Source organism: Trachymyrmex cornetzi, unplaced genomic scaffold (assembly GCF_001594075.2).
Source record: "Trachymyrmex cornetzi isolate Tcor2-1 unplaced genomic scaffold, Tcor1.1 scaffold21, whole genome shotgun sequence".
Lineage (NCBI taxonomy): Eukaryota > Metazoa > Arthropoda > Insecta > Hymenoptera > Formicidae > Trachymyrmex > Trachymyrmex cornetzi.
Window position 1 is genome coordinate 697,861 of NW_017296741.1, and position 23,203 is coordinate 721,063.

At 36.6% G+C, this 23,203-nt stretch overlaps 1 protein-coding gene across 4 annotated transcripts in view; it reads left to right on the top strand.

Moving 5' to 3' along the window:
• The first annotated feature begins 544 nt into the window (after positions 1-544).
• sdk (sidekick cell adhesion molecule) overlaps positions 545-23,203 on the top strand; it is a 41,399-nt gene continuing 18,740 nt past the window's right edge. For all 4 annotated transcript variants that reach the window (XM_018505656.1, XM_018505658.1, XM_018505659.1 and 1 more), the window contains exon 1: positions 545-2,079. In XM_018505656.1, coding sequence (XP_018361158.1) covers positions 1,986-2,079 — 94 coding nt within the window. In that variant the 5' untranslated portion in view covers positions 545-1,985. The remainder of the gene's footprint in view (positions 2,080-23,203) is intronic.

Genomic DNA, 23,203 nt, shown 5'->3' on the forward strand with positions numbered 1-23,203 from the left:
AAATGTCAATTCGTTAATGTCTAAAGTTCGGATGGTTCGGACAGTAAACAAATATAATATGCCTTGGAAACAAAAGAGCAGTTTTTCACGAGAATTCAATATACAAACATTACAAAAATGTTAAAAAGAAAAAGTCGCGTCATATTCAGTCATATTCAGGTTGATCCTGAGAACGACTTTTGTTATATCTGTGTTCGAAATATAATAAATTCGAACTTTCAGCTCTGAAGTGGGTTAAAACATACATTCAGTCCGAACTATTTAACGTTCGAACTTGAAATTCGAACTGTCCGAACTGTCAAATCGTCTGATATTTCCGAGTACTAAAAACTTTTTCCAGCAGCATTCAACAAGTGGCACACCGCAAGAATCAGCGGGAACTCGAAATTCCCTAGCCGCGTCGGCGCCTGATTGGCCGCTATCACGCTATGCGGCGCGGCACCGTCCGCTCGCCGATGCGTTGCCGAACGCGGGCGAGCGAGAGCGCGAGCGAATACTCGACAACGATTGGCCGGTCAGTAGCGCCTGCGACGGGCATGCGCGTGCACGCGATTTCAAGTCGACGGCGTTGACGCTCCTTCGCTTGTCGTGCGAACGCGTTTGCCGAGCGACGCGGTGCGAGCGCGTCGACTGCAACGGAACTTGGACCAATTTGAACGGCGCCCCGAAGTCGGTCCAATCTTCTCACCGCGATAAGAGGTAGTGGATCGCGATCAAGCGTTTCCTCCGCGTTCCTCGGCGTCTGGTTCGACATCCCCCACGAACTTCTTCGCGAGCGGATTTCAACGGTGTTGTGTACACCTTCACCAGGTGTTGCCAGGTGTTACCAGGTGAACGTGCGCGAGCGTCCGCGTCGCCTTCGCGTTTACCTTCCCTCCCGCGGGGAGGAAGACCGTGGGTGGCGGGGAAGAATTCGCCGTCGCGCGAACTTTTTTACTGTTGACGACACTTGGAGATACCGCGTGTGCGTTTTACGCGAGATCTTCCGCGGCGAGTTCAAACGCGTCGCGTCGTCGAGTGAGAAGCGAGAGTGAAAACTGAACGCGGTCGACTACGTCTCGGCCGAGTCTGCGATCGTCGGTTGAACGGCGGTTTTACATTTGATTTACAATTAAAAGCGAGCGGGAACGACGGTGAGGACGATCGATCTCGATCGATGTGGGTCCCTCCCATCGTTAATTCCTGTGGATTCCCTCACGGACGTCAGTTCTCGCGTGGAAGAGAGAAGAGCGTGGGAAGAAGCGAGAGAGGGAGAAGAAGGGCACGAGATTGCGAGGAGCGAGCCCGTCTTTAAAGAGAAACACGAAGAAGTCGGCTCGGTGAACGAGCGACCGTTCGAACGAAATACATTCGCGGGGACGCGATTTTCGGTAACGGCTACGCCTTTTGCATCTCTGACGTTTCGTTTCTCCTTTTCCTCCGCGGGGAATACAAACCGTTTCCCCGCTCGTCCCGGATCTTGTCAAGTGAGAAGGATGCGAGTTCAACTACTTTGAGTGCAATTCTTCTTCTTAAATTCCCTGGATCATTGGATTTTTATAGTACTGTGACCTTTGCGGGTCAGAAATCCACATTGGAAAAAAAGAGAAGAAAAAAGAAGAAGAAAAAGAAGAAGGAAGGCTGACTTTAATCTTCGTAGTAATTGAAGGTTTATTCCAGCGGCTAATATCCAGCGATAGTGGAGCTTAAGGACCTTGAGCGGACGTTTGTACGCCTCGCGCTTCCTTCGAACGTGACCGAGAAGGAACGGAGGGAGCATCGCGGAATGCGAGTCGCGAGTGTGCGTGTGACGAGGACGCGGCGCGAATCGCCGCGATTGGCGTAGCCCGTACGCTTCCGGAGCCTCTTACACGCGGCGGCTGCGAGCGAAGGAGGCAGGCTACGACGGTGGAGAAGAAGACGACGGACGAAGACGGAGGAGGGGGAGGGGGAGAAGGGGAGCTAGGGAGTGAGGTCAACGTCGCGCGCAACGGCGAGGCAAGAGGATGGAGCAGCGGCCGGCGGCGACCTCCGCGAGGACGCGCGGCCTTCTCGCCGGTGTCTGCCTCGTCTGGATCATCGGCGGCATCTGCGCCACCGGTAAATCGTCACTGTTTTCATTGTACTCTCTAAATTCTTTGCACTAGAATCTCATTCTAAGGACCAGTTCCACAACTGACGGTTAACTCTTAACCGAGGTTCAACTTATTCATTGTTTCTTTCCAAATTTAGAATTGGAAAGAGATGAGAAAGAAATTGAACCTCGGTTAAAAGTTAACCGTGAGTTGTGTGTGGAACTGGAGAACTAACGAGTAAAAGTTGTGCTAGTCTTTAAAAAGAATGGCTCATGCCCATTTCATTTCCACTAACGTAGATTAACTTTAATTTCGGTTCAACTTGCTCGTCGTCTTTTTCTGATCTTTGGAATTAGATAAAGATAAAGTTGAATCGAGATTGAAGTTAATCTATGTTGGTGGAAATGGGCATCAGTTTTCAATCGTTTATGCCTATTTCCACCAACGTAGTTTAATTTTAATCTCGGTTTCACTAACTCTCCATCTTTTTCTAATTCTAAGGCCTAGTTCCACAACTCATGGTTAACTCTTTACCGAAGTTCAACTTATTCATTGTCTCTTTCCAATTCCAGAATAGATGAGAAACAAGTTGAACCTCGGTTAAGAATTAATCGTGAGTTGTGGAACTGGGCCTAAGAATTAGAAAAGGATGAAGAGTAAGTTGAATCACGATTAAAATTGATCTGTATTGGTAGAAATAGGTATAAAAGTGAATTTCACTCTTCAGAATGAAATTCAGTGTAAGTTTTAGAGAGCACAATGTTTTATTTGATTTTATTACATGTTTGCGATAATAAGAATTTTACCGTAACAGGTACAAAACTTGCTGGGCAGATAACTTTAATCTACTTGGCGATTAACTTTTATTGCTAATTTGCGTTATTTTATTATGTAGATACATCTATCTATTTTGTCGTTTAACACGTGGGAAGAATGATTAGATTAAGACATGTATTATAATTATAGAAATATATAATTATATAATTATAGAAATTGCAAGAGCGCAATTTTCACTTAAGTCAATCGAAGTTTAGTCGAAGTTATCTATTGCTCGTTTCTACGTTTTATCAACGTAGGTTGACTTTAATTTCGATTTAGCTTGCTCTTCATCTTTTTCTAATTCTTAGAACTAGAAAAAGATGAAAAGTGAATTAAACCGAGATTAAAATTAATTTAGGTTGGTAGAAATATAGATATAACGGTCCTTTTTTACCAACATAGATTTATCTATTAATTAACTCTATTCTTTCTCTAATTTTTAGATCTAGAAAAATGTAAAAAATAAGTTAAATCGAGATTAAAGTTAATCTACAATTGTAGAAATGGATTATTTCGCAAGCAGCTAAAAAACTGTTGGGAGAGTAGACGCCGGATAATTCTGTGAATTCTTCGTGAAATGTTGTTTACAAAGATCTTCGAATGTTTTCATTGAAACGGGAAAGAATATTAAAGAAACAAAAAAGAGTATAAAAGAGGGAAAAGGGAGGGGAGAGAAGAAAATTCACAACTTAGGTCAATGAATTAATTTGAATATCGAGCATCTATCGCTTCATGTTGGATAAATTTCGAGAGATTCTCAAGTGGCGTACGCGCGATGGTACTATGATATATGTAAATATAATTGATAGTTAATAGAAAAAAAAGGAGAGAATGAACGAAAGACAGATAGAGAATTTTATCTCTTCTAGTAGTTTACAACGTTCTATCCGAGATTTATTAATCAAGAAACCCAAAGAAACACAAAGGCTCGATGTTAGAAGAGATCAAAGAGCAACTTCGAGAAATCTGTATGACTCGAATAATTTTATTAAATCTCTACGCGGAAATTTTGAAATTATTTGATGTTTATTTATTGAAGAAAGGAATTTTAAATGACACAGTTAAATAAAAGAATAAGGTATTATTAACCGCGATGATTAACGTTATTAAACTGAACGACGCGGTTTAATTTATCTAGCTATCTGTTTATCTGGTGAAGAGGAATGATATTTGCTAAAAGGGATCGAGATTTATGTATGGAAAGATAATTTAGCTTACGTAAACGCATAAATAACTGTATGCAAACGCGTCGCACGCGCCTCGCACGGTGATTACTTCTCAATAAATGCCGTCCTGCGGCGTTCGAAACCCCTGGCGGATCGTACACGCCGGGGGGAAAAATCTGCGAGATCTTCCCCAGGGCGGTCAAGTGTGCGGCGTAGGAGCGACCCTAATTGAGATTTATTACGACGTTAATCCAGACCAATTGTGCGAACGAAGTTAAACCATTGACCTCTCGTCTCATTTGCAGGGAGATGGCAGGGGGAGGCCCAATGGCCATGAGCACGTGCCGCGCATGGGGACAATTCCAAATTAACCCTTTCTATTCATTTTTTACGTTTCCTCTTGCGTTTAGTATGACAGAAGTGTGTGACCAAAAAATCGGACGTGTGAATACAAAATATATTTCCCCGATGAATATTGAACATATATCATGTATATCTACTGCATCAACAGCAATTCGAACTTGGATTTAAACAAAAAGGCAAAGTAATAATTAATAATTAATATTAAGTAAAAAGGACCATATTCGGTCTTAAAACATAATCCTAGACTAATTGTGTAATTACAAATTAAATTGACGAGTAATTTAATGCTACTGATGCTAATGAGCACATTTAAAACACCGTAAAGAATTTATTGCGAAAAATATCACTTCAGTCAGGATTCAAACCTGGTTCTTTCTTATTCCGTGCGGGCGTCTTGAGGAAAAAAGTTTGAATTCCGACTGAGATGTTATTTTTCGCAATAAATTCTTTACAGATGTTTTAAATATGTTTATTAACATCAGCAATATTAAATTGCTTATCAATTTAACTTGTGATATTATTCCAGCTTCAATCTAGGACTACGTTTCGAATCAAATAATCGGAATTTGCTTGAACTGGGCGTTGTAAAAATTTACACAAAAAATTATTAGGCACTAAAACCCGCCTTAAATAAGATCTTTATCTCATATATTCATTTATATCAACTAATAGTTAATTATTCTGATTATATTACGAGAAAGGAACAAACAAATTTCCTAATCGTTCCCGTCTGCGAATAATTAACTGTATCTCCGAATCTTTATTGAGTTGCTCTCGAATTTATCTCGAGCTTTTTGAACAGTCGAATCTTCAGACATTCGGTCAATTATGAATAGAGTTCCATTTTTTAATTACATTATCCGAACTTAAACCTCTACTTCAAATCATTCGAACAATTCGGCGCGCAGTTAGAGTGAATCTTTTCATTCCGGTCTTAACTTAAAGGTCACCGTTTCAATTTTTCTAGAGAAGATACAAAAGAAAGAAAGAAAAAATCAAACAATCTTGCTTTTCATTTCAGCTTATGCTACGCGCAACTCCGTAATGAGGACAGGCCCCTCCATTGATTAAATTTCCTTTGGACAACGTTGAGCATTGATACCAGTAGACTGGCAGATAAAGGGAGATAAGAACCACGACGCTGAGGGGTCTCGTACTTTTCTACCAAATCGCGCGTTTCTATTTTTTTCCATAAAAATCGAGCGATAACTTTCTATAAGAGAGACTGTCTTACTCGACAGTATTCGTAGCAGTTACATATAGGAAGCCGCAAAATATCTGTTATTAGATTTACAGCAGATGGCTACAAATAATAATAATCTTAAGTACAAATTAAAATTTATGGGACAGATTTCCTTTTGTCGTAAAACATTGAAATATTATAACCATCTTTAACAGCGTAATAACAGTATAATGGTATAAGAAAATAAGAAAAAATAATGAAATGAGACATTACATTGGTTGCCATGCCATCGCGCTATCGTTATCTGCTGGTAGACTTCGTGGAAGAAAATGAGAGCCGGTTTGCCGCACGTTTGGCCGATATAAAAAGGGCTTGCGTTTTACCTGCGTGTGGAAGACAGAGAACATTAGTAGTAGTAACCTTATACACGTACCTGCGTGTATACGGCGTATGTACTAGGAAAGGTATCTATCACTGGCGTCAGCTCTACCGTGGCACAATGGAGAACAAGGGCTTTTACCTGGTCCTCGACAAGTCCCTCTGCTCCCTCACTCATAGAATAGCTCCCACCATTTTCTATAGCCTTCTACTTACTCCATCGAGCGAGTGTGCTTTTCTTCGACTAGGTAGGACTATCGAGTGCGAATCCGGGAAGAAAGACTTCCTGGATTAGTCATTCATAAAACCGACGAGTTTCAAAAAGGGCTTAAAAAGCAAGAGACCATTCATTCATCTGCGAATATTTTCTTTTTAAATTGATCTTTTCTTAATGGAAATGTCGAAAAAAGATATTACATTTTTTCTGAATTGCTGTTTCAATAAATTACTAGAAATCCTACATTCTGTGTAGTACAAATCTAGTAATTTACTTTTACATCACACATACAGATAATTTTTCAATTTTTAATAGTATCTATCTTTGCAAATAAATCGAACTAAAATTCCATTAAAGTAATAAAATCTATTCTCGGAACAAACCGAAAATGTTTGTTTCTCTTGCTGGAGCTTGGCTTTTGAACAGTGGTACATTTTTCAATTGTTTAAGTATATCCCGGAAAACGTGAACATTATTGTTATAAAGGCCTTTTTATAAAGTCATCTCAAACTCGGTGAAATAATTCTCTAGTTCGAAAAGAGTGCATTTTGCGAGAGGTGCTCTGTACAATATTTTTATTGCAGCACAGTTGAGCGTAATGTCGCCGATGGTACATCATTGGCACGACGCAACGATTTCTGCGAGTTGCGACAGTAAAAACTCGGCAAACGACAGAGACCGTAGTTTGCGGCCTTTACCGGTCCCGAGTGGCCTTAGGCCGTTATCCTCTCGGACCCCTGAGCTGCCATTCCGACCGGATGTGCCGGCTACCTTTTGCTTTTATTGTTCCATGACCGCGTCATCTTCATTACCGTCATTTTCCTGTCCGTCGTGCCGCGGAATCCTCGCTACGTTTGATACTGTCCGTCTCCTTTCTCGTTGAAGCCTGGTCTGTTTTCTCCATTTTTCTTCCTGTCCGTGAAATCCTTTTTGCCGATTGAAACGTATTGGAGCATCAAACTTTCTTACCAGGATATCAGAATGTAATAGCAGACAGAAAAGTAAATAAGCGGAAATGCAATACTTCAGAAGAGTGCGTTGTTCTATTACACTCAAAAAGAAAAAGAATCGAATAATATAGAGACAAACATTGTCATTGACCGTCAAATTTTTTTTATTAAATGCAGACAACTACACGGAGAAAAATGTACAGTATTATACATTAGAGTTCTAGTAAACTTTATGGAATTATCAAATTCATATAGGGATACGTGCCTAATTATATAAAACTTTCTTTACATTTCTGGTAAATGTCGTATGACAATCATTCTTACTTTATCGACAAAAATTTTTTCTTTAGCATTGACAAAATTTACTTTACTGCATAGTAAAATATAAAAGTTCTGAGAGTTCTGTCGGTTCTGTCTGTGCTCGTCAGTTTTGAAAATAGTACGATTTACTTTACTGTAAGTATAATTTACTTTACTGAAAGTATAACTTATCTTACTATAAGATAATAATCACTAGAAATGATGTACTATAATTATAATGTATTTTTTATTTTAAATCTCCGGTATTTTTACTTTTAGGCAAATAAAATTTATCACAAATTCGGTAAAAAATAGCCATAATATTTTGACTAGTCTTGTAAGGTATCCATCTCTAAATTATTTTTCTCCATGTAGATGGATAAAAGAAAGGACGAATGAAATTCGAAGATCTTCCGGCTTCCATCTGGAAGAGAAATTTCTCTTCTTTTTTTTTTCGTGTACCTACTGAGGGAAATGTTTGATATGAAACAAAATTTTGATAATTCACATGGTTGTTCGTATCAAACATTTCTGTCAGTGCATGAAAAAAGGAAAAAAGAAAAAAAGATTTCTCTCACAAGAGGTATCGGATGCAAGCCGGAAGATCTTCGAATCTTTGACCCACCGTCTCTCGATCATTACAGTAAATTCTTCACCCCTCCTTTGCGCGTCGGCCTCTCGAAGGAAAGTTGGAACGCTCAGAATGCCGGGGCAACCGAGGGAACCTGCGCCGCGCGGCCGCGCCGCTTCGGGACCGCTATTGTCTCGACCTCGTTACCGTAGTCGCAGGTCTTATCTCTGGCAACGACAAAAAGCAGCAGGCCTCAAGTCGTCACCGTACGCCTCTCCGTAATTTCCCATTATTATTCGCCGTAGAACTCGTCAACGCGAGGCGATGCATGAGGACGCGGTAGCTGGTGCACAGGGGCCACTGACCGCTCCCTCCCTTTCCTCGGCAAGGTTTTCTCGTCTTTCATGGCTTCTTCTTCTTCGTCTTCGTCTTCGTCTTCGTCTTCTCCTTCTTCGTGTTCTCTCTCTGTAACTTCTTCTCGGTTTTATTCTCTTATGCCTGCTGGGTACTTGTGCTCTCTTGGCGTCATAAATAGGAGTTTCTACGATACAGCAGAGAAGTTCCATATTCGCGTATCGTACATTCGCGACTCGGTTGATTTGCAGCAATTTCTCATATTTATTTCTTGTAAGGCACGCATATTTCTCGGATTTCCACCGTTGCGAATGATGGCAACGAGTCCTCCAGTCGTTCCCGCTTTCGCGGCAAATTGTTTTTTGGTAGCTCGCCAATGTTACATTTCCACAGCTCATTCCGATATCGTGCCGAGCGTGGCAATTGCGTTCGCCAGCAAATTACCGTGCGGAGATGCAGACCCGTTTTTTTACTCTCGTATTGCCGTGTTACAAAATTACTTGTTTTTGCATTTTAATGTAATTTTTTGTAATATTTAGATAATTAATAACACGGTTTGAGATTTAACAAAATTAGCAAGAAGAAGATTTAAGCCCGACTTCACAAGTGTAAGATTAATTTTAATCTCAATTCAACTTACTCATTTTTTTCCAATTTTATAATTGGAAAGTATAAATTGAATCGAGATTAACCTGGTGAAAATTTTTCTCAAAGTTTTCCCTATAATTTTTCAGAATTTCTATATCATTTTATAACTTTCTCACATTTTTTTATACGAATTGAAACACTTCTCAGAAAATTTACGTCTTTTCTTAGAATTTTTCGTATATGTTTAATTATAAAATATCGTAAGATTTCTAAGATTTTTTCTAAGTATAATTTCTGATGAAATGTTATAAAATCTAAAAAATTTTAAAATATTTTTTTTTAATTATGCGATGAGAAATTTCTGAATATTTCAGAATTCACTTGTATGAAAAATTCTGAAAGAAGATGTAAACTTTCCGAATATTTCCGAGTATTTCTGAAAAATGTTTCAATTCGTATAAAAATTATGAGAAAAATTTTCGCCAGGATAGGTATACAGTTAATCTTACATTTATGAAATCGGACTTAATAATGAGAGGAAGAGATTAATGCAGGACGATCAATCTCTTGCGTACAGAATACGCAACATCACGGCGTAAACACTTTCCGCGTAATAATAAAATAAAACGTAATACCTTCGCCGAGTGTACATACGGTGGAAAAATTGCGAAACTTGACTTTCCGTTTCTGTCACGCCTACGGAGAAGCAAATTACGTGTCTCCACGTCCATTATTCGCTCGTGACATTTCCCAGCGTGACTCGAAGCAAGTGCATCCCGCGCCGTTTCTCCGGCGTGCACTTCATCTCCCACGTACCTCTTCTTTTCTCCTGTTCTCTTTTGCTCGCGTGTCCGCTATATATTTCCACCGCTATATTTCCTTTGTTCCGCCGTTGACCATACGGCGGAATCGCGATGAAAAGTGAAAATATCGGTGAACGGAGCGACGCGCACGTTGCACACGCTATGGTTATTTCGAGTCAATTTGCAGCTTGCGCAACGTACCTCGAATCAAGGTCCTTATCGGTAACGGAAATTCTCGCTCACCTGAGCACGAGTGCGAAAGGACATTTGAGACGGCGTAGCGTAACACGGATTGTCTATTCCGCGACACGCTGCATTCTTCGAGATTAATCATTGACCGTTGCGTCACTCTCACCAAGGCGCAATTCACATTGCGGCTTGGATGACTCTTGCGCGCGATGCGCCTTCGTGAAATGAAAATCAGGTGTTTCTTGATGTTTCCGCGATTTACGTAAGCGAATTCTCTACCGAGTGACTTCATTCCTTTCCGTTTCGTTCTGAGCCACGAGCGGACAATATGAAGGATTTATACGGTGGAACAGGTGGGAAATCTCTCAAAATAAACGAAGACTTATGGTGAATTCGGTCGTTCGCACCACGCTGGATTAGTACATGCACATTAAGGGCTGCTTTAATACAAAGTGTATAAAAAACAACGATAAAGCAAAAAATAAGGGATAATGAGAGTACAGCGCGGTAAAAGATGCGCAAATTATAATGTAACAACTTTTATTACTTTAATGAAAGAAGATGATGTCATCGAATAAGTATAAAGTATATAAATGCCTTTCTAAATTTTTTGGAGTGCGATTTCACTCTTGGAGTGAGATTCACTTCAAAGAATTTAGTGGTAGTGGCATAATATAAAATCAACTTTGACAATGAAATAACACATATATATTCTGTAAAATAACGTGAATGACTATTATTTAGTCATTAAAAAATGTTTATTGTTTTTTAAAATATTAAAAAAAATTTCTGGTTAAAAATGGACGAATTAGAATTTTCTGGTTAAATTTATTAGAGTTTTCTAGTTGAGAAAAATAACTTAACCTGAATTCTGGTCGAAACCATATTTTTAATAAAATCTACTAGAATTCTTATTTTTACCAAAATAATTATATCAATCAGAATTCTATAGTTATCACAACTAGAATTCTAATAGATTTAGAATTCCAAAGATTTCTGTTTTGTCCGTTTTCCACCAGAATTACTATTTAATCCAATCAAACCATTTTTCTCGGTGTAAACATTAAAAATATTTATATGCTTTTATACATTTAATTTTTCTAATTTCATATAGAATAGCTGTTATGCCCTAATCTACGTAATGCAAATGGACGGAATTCATTATCATTTAAATTGCGTAGTACTTGGATACATCGAGTGTATCTTGAGACTCGTTCAACTTCTTTCTCCTCTCGATTTCCATCCGTTCTACCACCTGACCGCGGTTTCCTGTTTTGCGCGAGAGGAATTAGCGTGGATACGCTAAATCGTTCGCGCGATCGCTGGCGTACCTTCGAGCGATTTGTACGTCTTTTCACAAGACGAGTTTCCTTCGCGGCGAGAACAAGATCTGCAATAAGAGCAAGGGAGGAAGACGGGCAGAAGACGAAGGACGTCACGCGAAGGAAAGGACTGTGAGAAACTGCACGCTCTTCGGGATGTAACTTGACCCAATCTGAGGTCTTTCAGTAATTCCGAATCTCTTGTCAATTCATATATTTCTTCTCTCTTAAATGAGCGAAGAAGATTCATATATATTCAGTCAAAGAGGATTTTGGTAATAATTTTATTGTGTGAACTTCCAGTTAAAGCAAATTCACACCAAAATATTAGACATAAGAATTTTGACCAAATATGGCTTCTTTCGCTTATTTATACATTTCTCCATCGATTTTCAATTAACATCTATTTTTATGATTTATTTTAATTATAATTGTGGATAATCAACGTATAAAAATGATGTTAAGAGAGTCAGATTATTCTTTACTTATCACATCTTTGCAATCTCTTTTTCGTAGCTACTTCATCAAACACGTACAAATACCAAGAATGTCTTGATGTTGCGACTTTGACGAACGAGGAATATTAGCCTTGGACGTCGTACAGTGTGATGTAAGAAAAGAAAAAGAATGCATACGGCATGATGTCGTTCGCACTTCGTAGATGCGCTTTTGTTCTCCACACGATACATTCACACAGCGCCCAGTCACGGTGACGAGGTAAGGCAAGATTTCTTCAAGGCCGTAAAATAGGCCGCCCGGAGACCCTCTCTCGTATAATACGACTTACGGTCGCCGCGTGACCGTCTGGCTGCACGCGTGCTGCACGCACGGCTACGCACGGCCAGAAATAAAGTCACGGAGCCGGGTCATGGATCGTTTTTCAAGTGTGCATCGCGCTCCACAACCGCTGGATTCTGTTTAGTACGATTTACAACCACCGCCAACTAGGCAAATAAATGGAAATTCTACCCTGTTTACTTTTTATCGAAGAGCCCTCCATGTTTTTGTAATAACGTGTATATGTACATGCAACTCTGTCGTTCTTCTGCTGAGAAATGATTGAAACTATCGTGCCTACATTATGGTTGCGTTCAACAGAATGTTTATTTTGCAACTGTTGGAAGTTTTCTTCGCTGAGATAGGATTATTTTTCTAGACCTAAAAGTATAATCCAATCAGCGCAGTGCGAAGAAAACTTCCAACAGTTGCAAAATAAACATTCTGCTGAACGCAACTTATAATAACTACAAGTCGTAAAAATTAATCGATTGTAGACGACGATTATTCTCCTTACATTGGACTACGATTGCTCAATTTTTATGGCTTACGATTATTATAGATTAGACATTAGCATTTTCAACTAGCAGTAGGTTTGAATTGACTCGAGGTCGATTAATGACGTAACATGCTTTAATTTCTGCACAAAGAACAATTTTACTAAAGTATCTAAAAATTTAGGTAAATACAGATTTAAAAATAATTTTGCTGAACCGTCAAAATAATTATGTAGAAAGCTCGAACATGATGAACAATACTACAAAAAATTTTGATTCTAACAATCAGTTTGAGTATCCTACATAATTACTTCGACAGTCCAACAAAACTTACGTTTCAGATTTGTATTTATAGCGAAATTTTTAAATGTTAATAAAATTGTTCTTTTCATATGATTGACGAATTCATAGCACTTTTCTGTTAATCAATGGCTGCGTTCAGCAACTTTGCAATTGTAAGATTCTTTAATATGATTGCACTGAGAAAATTGGTCTGATTGGATTAAACAGTAATTCTTGTGGAATAGACGAATCAGAATTTTCTTGTTAAATCTACTAGAATTCTAGTTGAAATAACTAGAATTTTGGTTGATATAATTATTCTGGTAAAAATAAGAATTCTAATAGATTTTTCCAGAAATATTATATCAACCAGAATTCCAGCTATCTCAACTAGAATTCTAATAAATTTAACGAGAGAGAGAGAGAGAGAGAGAGAGAGAGAGAGAGAGAGAGAGAGAATTCTTATTTGTCCATTTTCAACCAGAAATTTTTTTCAGTATGATTTTTACATTTGGATCCAATGAAACATTAAAGCAAAAACCAATCATATTAAAGAAGCTTATAACAGTTGCAAAGCTTTTTCTGCTGAACACAATTAAGCCTCGGATCAATTCAAACCCCTACAGTAAAAAGTTTTATATATTTTTTTTCTTTCTCCAGAACGACAGAAAAGGGATAAGGGGATATTGGTGTGCCTTGTGCGTGTAATCGGACGCGTTAAAGGACCCCCCTTTAAAGAAGCGTCCTTGCATCCGTGTTGCAGCAGGCAACTTGCACAGGTTCCCGACTTACGTATACATGTCGCACATGGTACATCCGACAGCTGTCCCCGTTCATTTCATCCCAGATTGTTCACTGAACTTCGAAACAGGAGCATCCTCCCGCCCGCGCCGGTGCACTCGCTCGTGCATAACAAAATCCTGGAGGAGGGGAGTGCATCCGCATCGGGGACAGGACCCCGAAAACTTTACGGTGTGGCGCGTCGTGAATGCACTTTGCGGCGCTAATTTGAACCTCGTGAACCGAAGCGCGTGCTAACGCGTGGAAGAACCTCTTGGTGTTCCTTAAACTTCCCTCCTATCCCAAGAGACTCTCGGACAACAGTTTTTCTTCCCTTAACCCGGAAGTGTCCCTCGAAAACTTAGGAACAGACGAAATACCGTTCAAGAACCTGCAATTACGTTTAGATACGATCGTTAATGTTCTCGGGTTTTCTAAGTACAAAAAGATACAAGATGGAAAGGCAGAAAATAATGAAAGCGTTAATGATAATAATGATAAATGATATAAATGATATAAATGCGAACTTAAAATGTTGAAAGAGGAAGATAATTAGGAATGAGTGAGTATGGAGAGAAGAAAGGTTTGTGGAGAACTCGTAATTACGGAGGGTTTTGCAGGACAACGGGATGCGCGATAGGGATAGACAACGGAGTTTGCCTATGGGAACGTATCTTCGGTGGGAATCTGCATGTGGCTGTGTGCTAATTCGGACTTATGCCTCGTTGAACATGCGGTTTTTAAACGCTCGGCCGGCACCGTTGCGATAACAGGACGGGGCGATACTTCGCATACGAGCGACTTGCAATTTCTCGCAACGATGCACCTTTAGCTATTAATCACCGTAGAGGGGATGTGCCGTAATCGACAACGTGGATGCGAGGAAGGGAAGCGCGCGGACGAGTAAATGAAACATGTGTATTTATGAAAAAACAGACATCAGCTGGTATTCATAGTTGGTTATTATATTTAAGATTATTTTAAGTTGTAATCTTAAGATGTCATAAATCAATCATAGAGAGAGCCTTAGCATCTTAAGACATTACTTAAGATAATCTCAGGTCCTGTTTTTTATTTTCTGATTAACTTGTGATTTAGACTTGATCTCATTTTTAATTTGATAATGATAATGTGAAAGTAGTATTTTTTTAGCTACGGTTAATCATTAAATTGATGATTTTGTAGTGATAATTGTATCACTACAAAACCATTTCGGAAGTTACTATTTTAAAAGTTACCACTACAATCCACTAATCAGTTTAGTGATTAATCATAGCTAGAAAAATGCAACTTTTACATTATTATCAGATTCAATCTAATCATAAATTAAGAAAATGAAGAACTGTTTTAAAATAAAAACGGATTATGAATATCGATCATTTAGTATCATTTTATCACATACCTATATTTTCTTTTTATCTATTCATCTTCTTTATGCATAAGTCGGAAGAATTCTTACGTGCGACAGACATTAGTTTGTAAACTCATTTCCGTCATTACCGTCTTATTACTCAATGCGAAGGGAAATTACGCTTCCGGGATTAAAGTAGGCAATCGATCCAACGATCGATATACATTTCTCCGTGGTTGAAAAATTCACGGATTAGGGAAGAAGATCCCTTAGATAGTTCGTTAAAGTCAACCGCGTTCCGGACGTGGATTGTTTACGCTCAATGGAATGTAACATGCTCGAACCAACTCAATTCTTGCCTTTTTTACGAGCTTCGAACGTGCGTCGACCACGGATAACAACACGTGGTAACGATTTCGTGCAAGCTTACATACCCGAGCTTTTCTACCATATGTGCCTCGCTTGCACTCCTGATTGCACTTTAAAGTAAGTGCACTTCATCGCCGACGGGTGGTTATTTCTAGACAAACCCCTAAAAAAAAAACACCTTTCTCCTCTAAGCTCTGACTCATCATCGTTCATTGAATCGTTAAATATAATAATAATAAATTATTACCTGCATAAAAGTTGACAGGGATAATTTACAAGTGTAATATGCAAATATAATGCCTAAAAACACACGCAAAAAATAAGGCGTTATGTCTATCAAAAATTAAAGAAAAAAAATATTAAAAGAAATAATTGCGTTTATTAGGAATGCATTTGTTTTTTTTAAGCTCGCTGCAAGCTTTGTTTTTTCTCCCGCGTGAAATAAGCAATAAAGATAAAATAAAATTCACAGCATGTAAGTATAAAAAAACAAACATACTCTAAATCATTACATTTATAAGATAGAATATAAACAAAGGAGCATAAAAGTGGCAAAACAAATCTAAAGTAGTTTAAAAAGAATAAAGGAGTAGAAAAGAGGAATGGGACATGTATAAATCGACGCGGGACGTGTTTATGTGAACAAGACCTTCGCAGTTGGTATTCCCGCGCCTTCGGGATAAATAAACGTCTCGACGTAAACGAAAATATTTTCTCCGCCAACGTTCTACTGAATCTCGAGACAGTCGAGACGCTGCGCGATGCAACGCATCGGTCAAAGCGCCGCTTTCGCGAGCGCAAGGGCGAGATCAGGATCTCGCGCGATTCTTCTCGCGTCGTGAAACCGTAAATGTTTCCACGCAATGCGAAGAAACCGCTGCTGCGCACTCAGAGGCTACGGTTGTCCCAATTTCCCGACCATCGCGAACAATGACGATGAAGATTTCGTAAATATCGCGTGCAAACGACGATGGTTTGGCGTGATCGTGGTTCGCAGTTATTCCCTCGAAAATTATTGAAAATACCTCAAATATTATGTGGTCCTGCAAAATGTCATTTTTCTATTTTTATTTTTTAAATTATATAAGAATATAGTGGAAAATTCACGCGAGGTTAACTCTCTACGGGATCACGGCCTCTTCTCTTAATAAGCGTCTGCATTCTAGATTCCAATCTCGACCGTGAAACTTGCTCGTTTCGTTTCTCAGTTTACTGGCTAGTAGCCAAATATCCTCGGTAACATGTCTGAACTACCATTGACTTTTCATGCACGTGCTAGTTGCTTCGTAATCGAATTCAAGCACGTTATACCGAATGTTTGGTGAGCGACAAATAGACGGAATAGGGTGTCCTGGAATCAAAGAAACATGAATTTATTACAGATAGAGTTTTATTAATTATATCGAAGTGTACTAAAACTAGGATGGAAATACTTTCCTAGTTTCTACGTTAAAAATGAATTTGACATTTTTTCGACAATATATGATAATGGCTTAAGAGATAATTTCAGATGGTGTCTTCATCGAAAAAGATCATGATTTAAAACGACTTTGATTGAAATAAGAATATTACTATTAACTTTAATAACGAAAATGTAATGTTGACACTCCATGTATTCTCTATTTCTCATATTTAATTAAACTCTTTTTGGAATACATTGCGGGAATTTTAGAATTTCTTATGGAATAAAACGTGAAGTGAAGAATGGAAGAAAGTGATTCTTGAGAGAGAAACTCTATCAGTTATAGAAAATTTTAAAAAATGAAATGCTATAAATTTTACTGAAATATGTAGACATTTTTATTTAGGAAAGTCAATTTCAAACTTGGCAAGAAATAACGCCATGCAATTTCTGCCTGGGATACCGGATATTCATTGTATCTGGAAAGTTGCAAGAAAAATCCATCGCGTGTTACATCACTTAAAACGACTGATCGCATCTGCTGTCGTTGTTGATGCATTTTAATGAAACTTCGGTCTAATAATACCTGAAATAATTCAAGAATTGCACTTTAATTGGCAGCGAAAAATGCATTTCTGTACCCGCATTGCTGGTTTTTTTTTTTATTGATCGTTCGAAGAAACACGCAAGCTTAAGTCCAGATCTACAATAGGCAGTTTTAAATCTTAAGCCGTAAGAAATTAACCAACTAAGTCGAATGCGAGGAGAATAATTGATTGTGATTCGTCCATTTCTTAAGGCTTAATTCTAATACCTTTAAGGAGTAATTCTAGTTTTATACAAGGTTGATTTTAATAAAAAATGTTCTTCCACACGCGCGCGCACGCACACACGTCATCGAATTTTTTATTTTGTACTGTAGAATCAAAATATCAAGATTACTCAGATTTTATTACTAAAATATCGTATATGTAAATACTTTTTTTGTTTTAAATGATATATATATATATATATATATATATATATATGTGTGTATATATATGTATATGTACACAAAATATAAAATATGTAATATTGTATTTTGTGTATTATGTGTCATTTTTTTTTTTTTATATTAAGGACCATCTCACACAAAATGACATAAGCTGCATAACCACAGCCATAAAGCTGCTTGACCAATGAGCGTCTTATGTAAATTAATATGGCGTTTTTATGTCGGGTATTCATTAGTCCAGCTTTATGCTGTGGTCATGCAACTTATGTCATTTTGTGTGTAATAACCCTAATAGAATGTCGTGCTAACTTCACAGATCCCACTTTTTACTAGCACGACATTCTATTATGAAAGAAACAGTGACAGTTCCAGTAGCATTTTTCATAATTCTACGGTTTTTTATAAAAATAAAAAAAGAATATCGTATTTTTAATACTAAAAACCAAAATTTTAAAAATTGTAGAGGAACTTTGTTTAAAAATAATTGTAGAGAGTATAGATCTTTGTTAGTACTAACGAGAAAAGTCGCTATATAAATTACATTATTTTATTTTATTATAACTTTACTAAATGAGATAAAAAAATTTACGTAGAGATATATCCTTCAATTTTTGCGTATCTGGTCAAAATATAGAACCATACAATACAATTGGAAAATGCGAGAAGGAGAGAAATTTATCGATAAAATCCTCTTAAGAATCCCTGACACCGGAAAATCCGCAAAGTGGTACGACCCGAAAACCCGAGGTTGGTTGGCCACCTGCAGACTGCAGTGAGGAGGGAGTCATGCACCCCGACGACTGCAATATAGCTAGCTGCGTGCAGTAAGACGCAATGCGCAACGTTTTGCGGTGCCTCGCCCCCATTGAGGCCGTTATGTATTATCTGGGCATCCGTTCGGAATCCGTGGGAAATGCACCCACAAAATTGCTTGTCTCCGTACAAGGCGCTCGGTCTCTAAACGCTTTCTTTTTTTCGTCGTACTCCAATTGTCGAACTAAGAAATTCCTTGTAAAAGTTACACATTGAAATAACATAATGTAATTATAACATAATTATGAGAGATACGAATAAGCATGTATACATATATATACCAAAAACAAATATTTATTTTAATCTATATTTCTTATAATTAGAGGAAGGTCACCGATACCGACATACCACTTTGGTTTTAGACAATATTTCTTAAACAAAAAGTAAAAATACAACTTCAAAAACATAAATATAAAGTAAAAAGTGTCTTCTATCAGATAGTATAAACAATTTTTATAATACTGTTTGCAATTTTGCAACAATTAAGTTTTTCGTAAGTTATGCAAAAATGGGCTCCAAAACTGACACAGTAGGCAGTAATGCTACGTATTCCTATTCTTTTTCTTTTACAGGAATTATCTGTTTAAAGTATCTATAAGTGAATGTATATAAGATTTTTCAGAATTATTTTACTTCGTTATAAAACATTTTTATTGAATTATATGCATATTTACTTTATGCTGTTCTGCAAGATGCAAACATGTAATGCGATAGTTTTTCTAGAGTTGTTCCATATATGCACGATTGCCTTCAGCTCCAATAGACTTATTTGACACTATAAAGTAACATTATAAAGATTAAGTTAGCTCATAGTCTGTTTTACGGACAGGTGTGTCGGTTTACGCTGCACCCAAATTTTAAATTTAAAATCGTATTATGAAAAGACTAAGAGAAAAAATAATATAAATAAAACTTATTTCGGAAACTACAAGTATTTAAAATGACGTAATATTATCAATAATATAGTCACTATTATTTAAACCTCACAATTTGCAAAAGAAGATCGTAAGAATTTTATTTTCGCATTTGTAGAATTTATTTTTAGCTGATTTGATATAGAAACAAGCCACAAACCTACGAATTATAAGTTTGTACTTCTTTTTAATTAGCTAAACAGATCATGATTTTATTAGTATTAGTAAAGTGCAATAGTGTTAGTTTCCGAAAAATAAGGGGATATCACTTTAGGAGACCTATGTCAGTATCGGCAACTTTTCTTTATATATAATTATATCTATTTTGTTTTTTGCATATTTACAAATAGCATTTTTTCTAAAAATTAGAAAAAAATTAGAAAAAAATAACACACAGTAAGGTAAACCGAGATTAAAATTAATCTTACATTGATGGAAACTGGACTTATACCGATCAGTGTTCTGATTACGCAACTAGAATTATAATTTTATTATAGATTTAACCAGAAAATTCTGATGTGTTCATTTTAAATCAGAATTCCAATTAATGTAACCTGCAGATCAGTCTTTTTCCAGTATAGTTGGATATATTTATTGTTTTAGCGTTCAAATTATTTCCAACATACATACTTATATTTTTTGTCTGTCTATCTATAATAAAATTTCACTTTCTATCCAAAACATGCTGGCTTTAATGGCTGTGTTCAGCAGAGAAAGCAGCTTTGCAACTGTTGTAAAATTTTTCAATATGATTGATTTATACGATTTAGATTCATAAGGAACCAAAAGTAAGAACTAATTATATTGAAGAATTTTACAACAGTTGCAAAGCTGCTTTCTCTGCTGAACGCAGCCAATTTCTCTTGTTAGGGTATCGTTTATCACACATGTCTTTTGCTTCGTTAACATACAGCAAATTAAACTATGAAACAGCACTTAAAGATGAATGGACTGACAATGGATTCTAAGTGTACGCGAAATAGAAGTTTCTTCATTTTGCCAGACAACCAAAGCCTTTCGGTCACGACTCACTGTACACGCCCCTCTGTAAACGTGCCACCCCGTACTACCCTTGGTGACAGCTGCGTCGCTTAAAATAGGGGTTTCTTTAGCAACCTCAGCTTGAGCGTATTGTACGTCATGTTTGAATGTGTGTGTGCACGAATCATGCGATGATTGCCATCACAGTTATATTTGAGGTCCGTTCTATACAACTTCTACAAGAGCACACGTTTCATTTCCGATGCTCTAGATAGCCAATGTTAGATATGCATGAAATATTTAACACGGAAATAATCCTGCCTGAAAGGCATTTCACACAAAAGTTTTGAACTTTAAGATGATCTTATCTTATTATTGCGTATCCTGTTTGAATATAGAAACATAATTTTTTAAGTATGATTTTTTTAAAATTATAATCTTTTTTATCTCGTAATATTTTATGGAGTTAATCAATATATGAATGAGACAGCTAAAAAACTAAATTTGCTGCGAGAATACATTCACTTTGATTATCACTTATGAATAAAGAATTAATACAAATAAATTCTGATACAAATAAATTCTAAAGGGTTCTTTAAAAAAAAATAGAAAAAGGTAAAAGAAAACTTAAAATATTAACCATCTACTGAAGTTGAGAAAATAAATAAAATCTAAAAAAACGTTATGATGCATGTTTTATCTCTGCATCGAAATCGATATCCATTTTTCTTCCCACAAATGCAATTGTGATTGTAATTTCATCGATTTGGCAGAAACTCAACTTTTCATGAATCTCGTTTAGAAAGCGATTATACATCGTTTCCGCAGAGATGCTCCCATTAAAATTGCCTTCTTATTAAAATTCCACAAAAGTATTTCCAATTAGCCCATGATTTGCATCTTCCACGATGGTCGAACTTTGCACGTTTGCTGCAAGACTATCTAAAAGATCTGGAACAAGTGGTTTTTAAAAGTGTTAAGTAACACATATTCTTCCTTCGCTCGAGAGAATCTGAATCGATTACATTCTAGCTGAAGTTAATTGTCGATTTTGCAAGTATATTGAAAGTAAACGCAATTAATGTTATTCATTTTGCAATTTGCTGTTTGCTCCATTGTTTGGAAAGAGATTCTAATTTTTATCTTCAGAATAACTTTTATATTACGTAATTATCATTATATAAAAAGTGTTTTATTAAATCATTAGTTTTAATCTACAAATAATAAAATTTTATTGAAATTGTTGAAATTAGTTTTTATAAAATTAATTTAATAATTAAATGTTATTATTACAAAAAATTTACAGTACAGATAAAAATTTTATAATATAAAACAGTTTACACACTAAGAGAAAAAAATGGTTATTTCAATAATTTTTTCTCTCAGTGTGTAAACTGTTTTATGATATTATAAATTATATTTGCATATAATAAATTTTGCATTATTACATTTAATAAAATGTTGTAACTATACATAAGATTATTGTTACTAACATTACAGCAATAATAATTATAAAAATGATGCTCCTAATCATAATTATTTTACCCTCTAATTATAGTCACAAATACGATATATTTTTCTCTCAGTACAGTATTTACACTCGCACACACAACACACACAGAGTGGCGCAATTGTTCGACACATGCAGAATTTAAAATCCAACAGAACTTAGATTGCAAGTACCGAGCAGTGCAGCACGTGTTGCAACAACTACACCTGTTAATGCTTCAAGAGCTTACTTTTGCAGTAATTAGTCGCCCGCAAACGAGTGTTTAGAATCGAGTGTACCGTTCCTCGCATTAACACTTATCGCATTCATCTTATCTCCGCCGCATTTAGCGGTACGTTAACAAAAAAATTGCATAATTTATTTGATCCCATGCGCGTATATTTCAGGAATTTTTCGCGTTCTGGTTTTAACATGCCATCCTTTATTATTTTGCTCGGCGGAAAACGAGCTTACAACGAGTTTGAAATAAATAACGGCGGTTATGCCTCTAAAAAAAGGCGCATAAAACGTGGAGTTTATTCTTAGATGTTTAACGCATCTTCTTACATCTGTGTTTTACTAATTTTGCATTTCTACGAAGTAGAATTATAGCACGGTGCTACTTCAGACGTCGAGCGAGACATATGATAAGGAGATAAGATTCGAAAACTGAATCCTCGCATACGCGAGGTGTTTGAAACGCTGACGATACGCTGAAAAAAATTGTACTAAATTTTAATAAATATTTGTTTAAATACTAATTAATATTTAATAATGAGTAAATATAAACATATATACTTATTTCGTGTACGAATTACTAATTTAAATATCATTTTTTTATTGAGTAAATATCTATGTACTGTAAGTAAATGTTTAGTTAGTATTATTTAAACATATATTTATTAAAATTTTTTTTTTCATTGTATTAAATAAAATGAACCTCGTTTTCCTTAAAAATCTTCGTAAAGATGAATCATTGTCTGATATGAAAAATTTATTTACGTCCAAGAGACCCTTGAAGTCCAATACTCCGTTATACTGACGAGATAACGTGAGAAATACATATAACAGGCTATACTTTAGGTAATTCAGAGTGAAGTTTTTCTTGGCAAAACTTTCAAAAGAAACGACGCAGATATATCACTTCTATATAAAAACTGTAATTTTAGAAAATTCTAAACCAGGATAAGCATATGTTTTTACTGTAACTCTAATCGTTCACATTACATATACTTAAGTTTTCAGATAATTAAGGCTTGCATTAAACTTCCGTTAAAGTAAAGTCTAATAATATCTG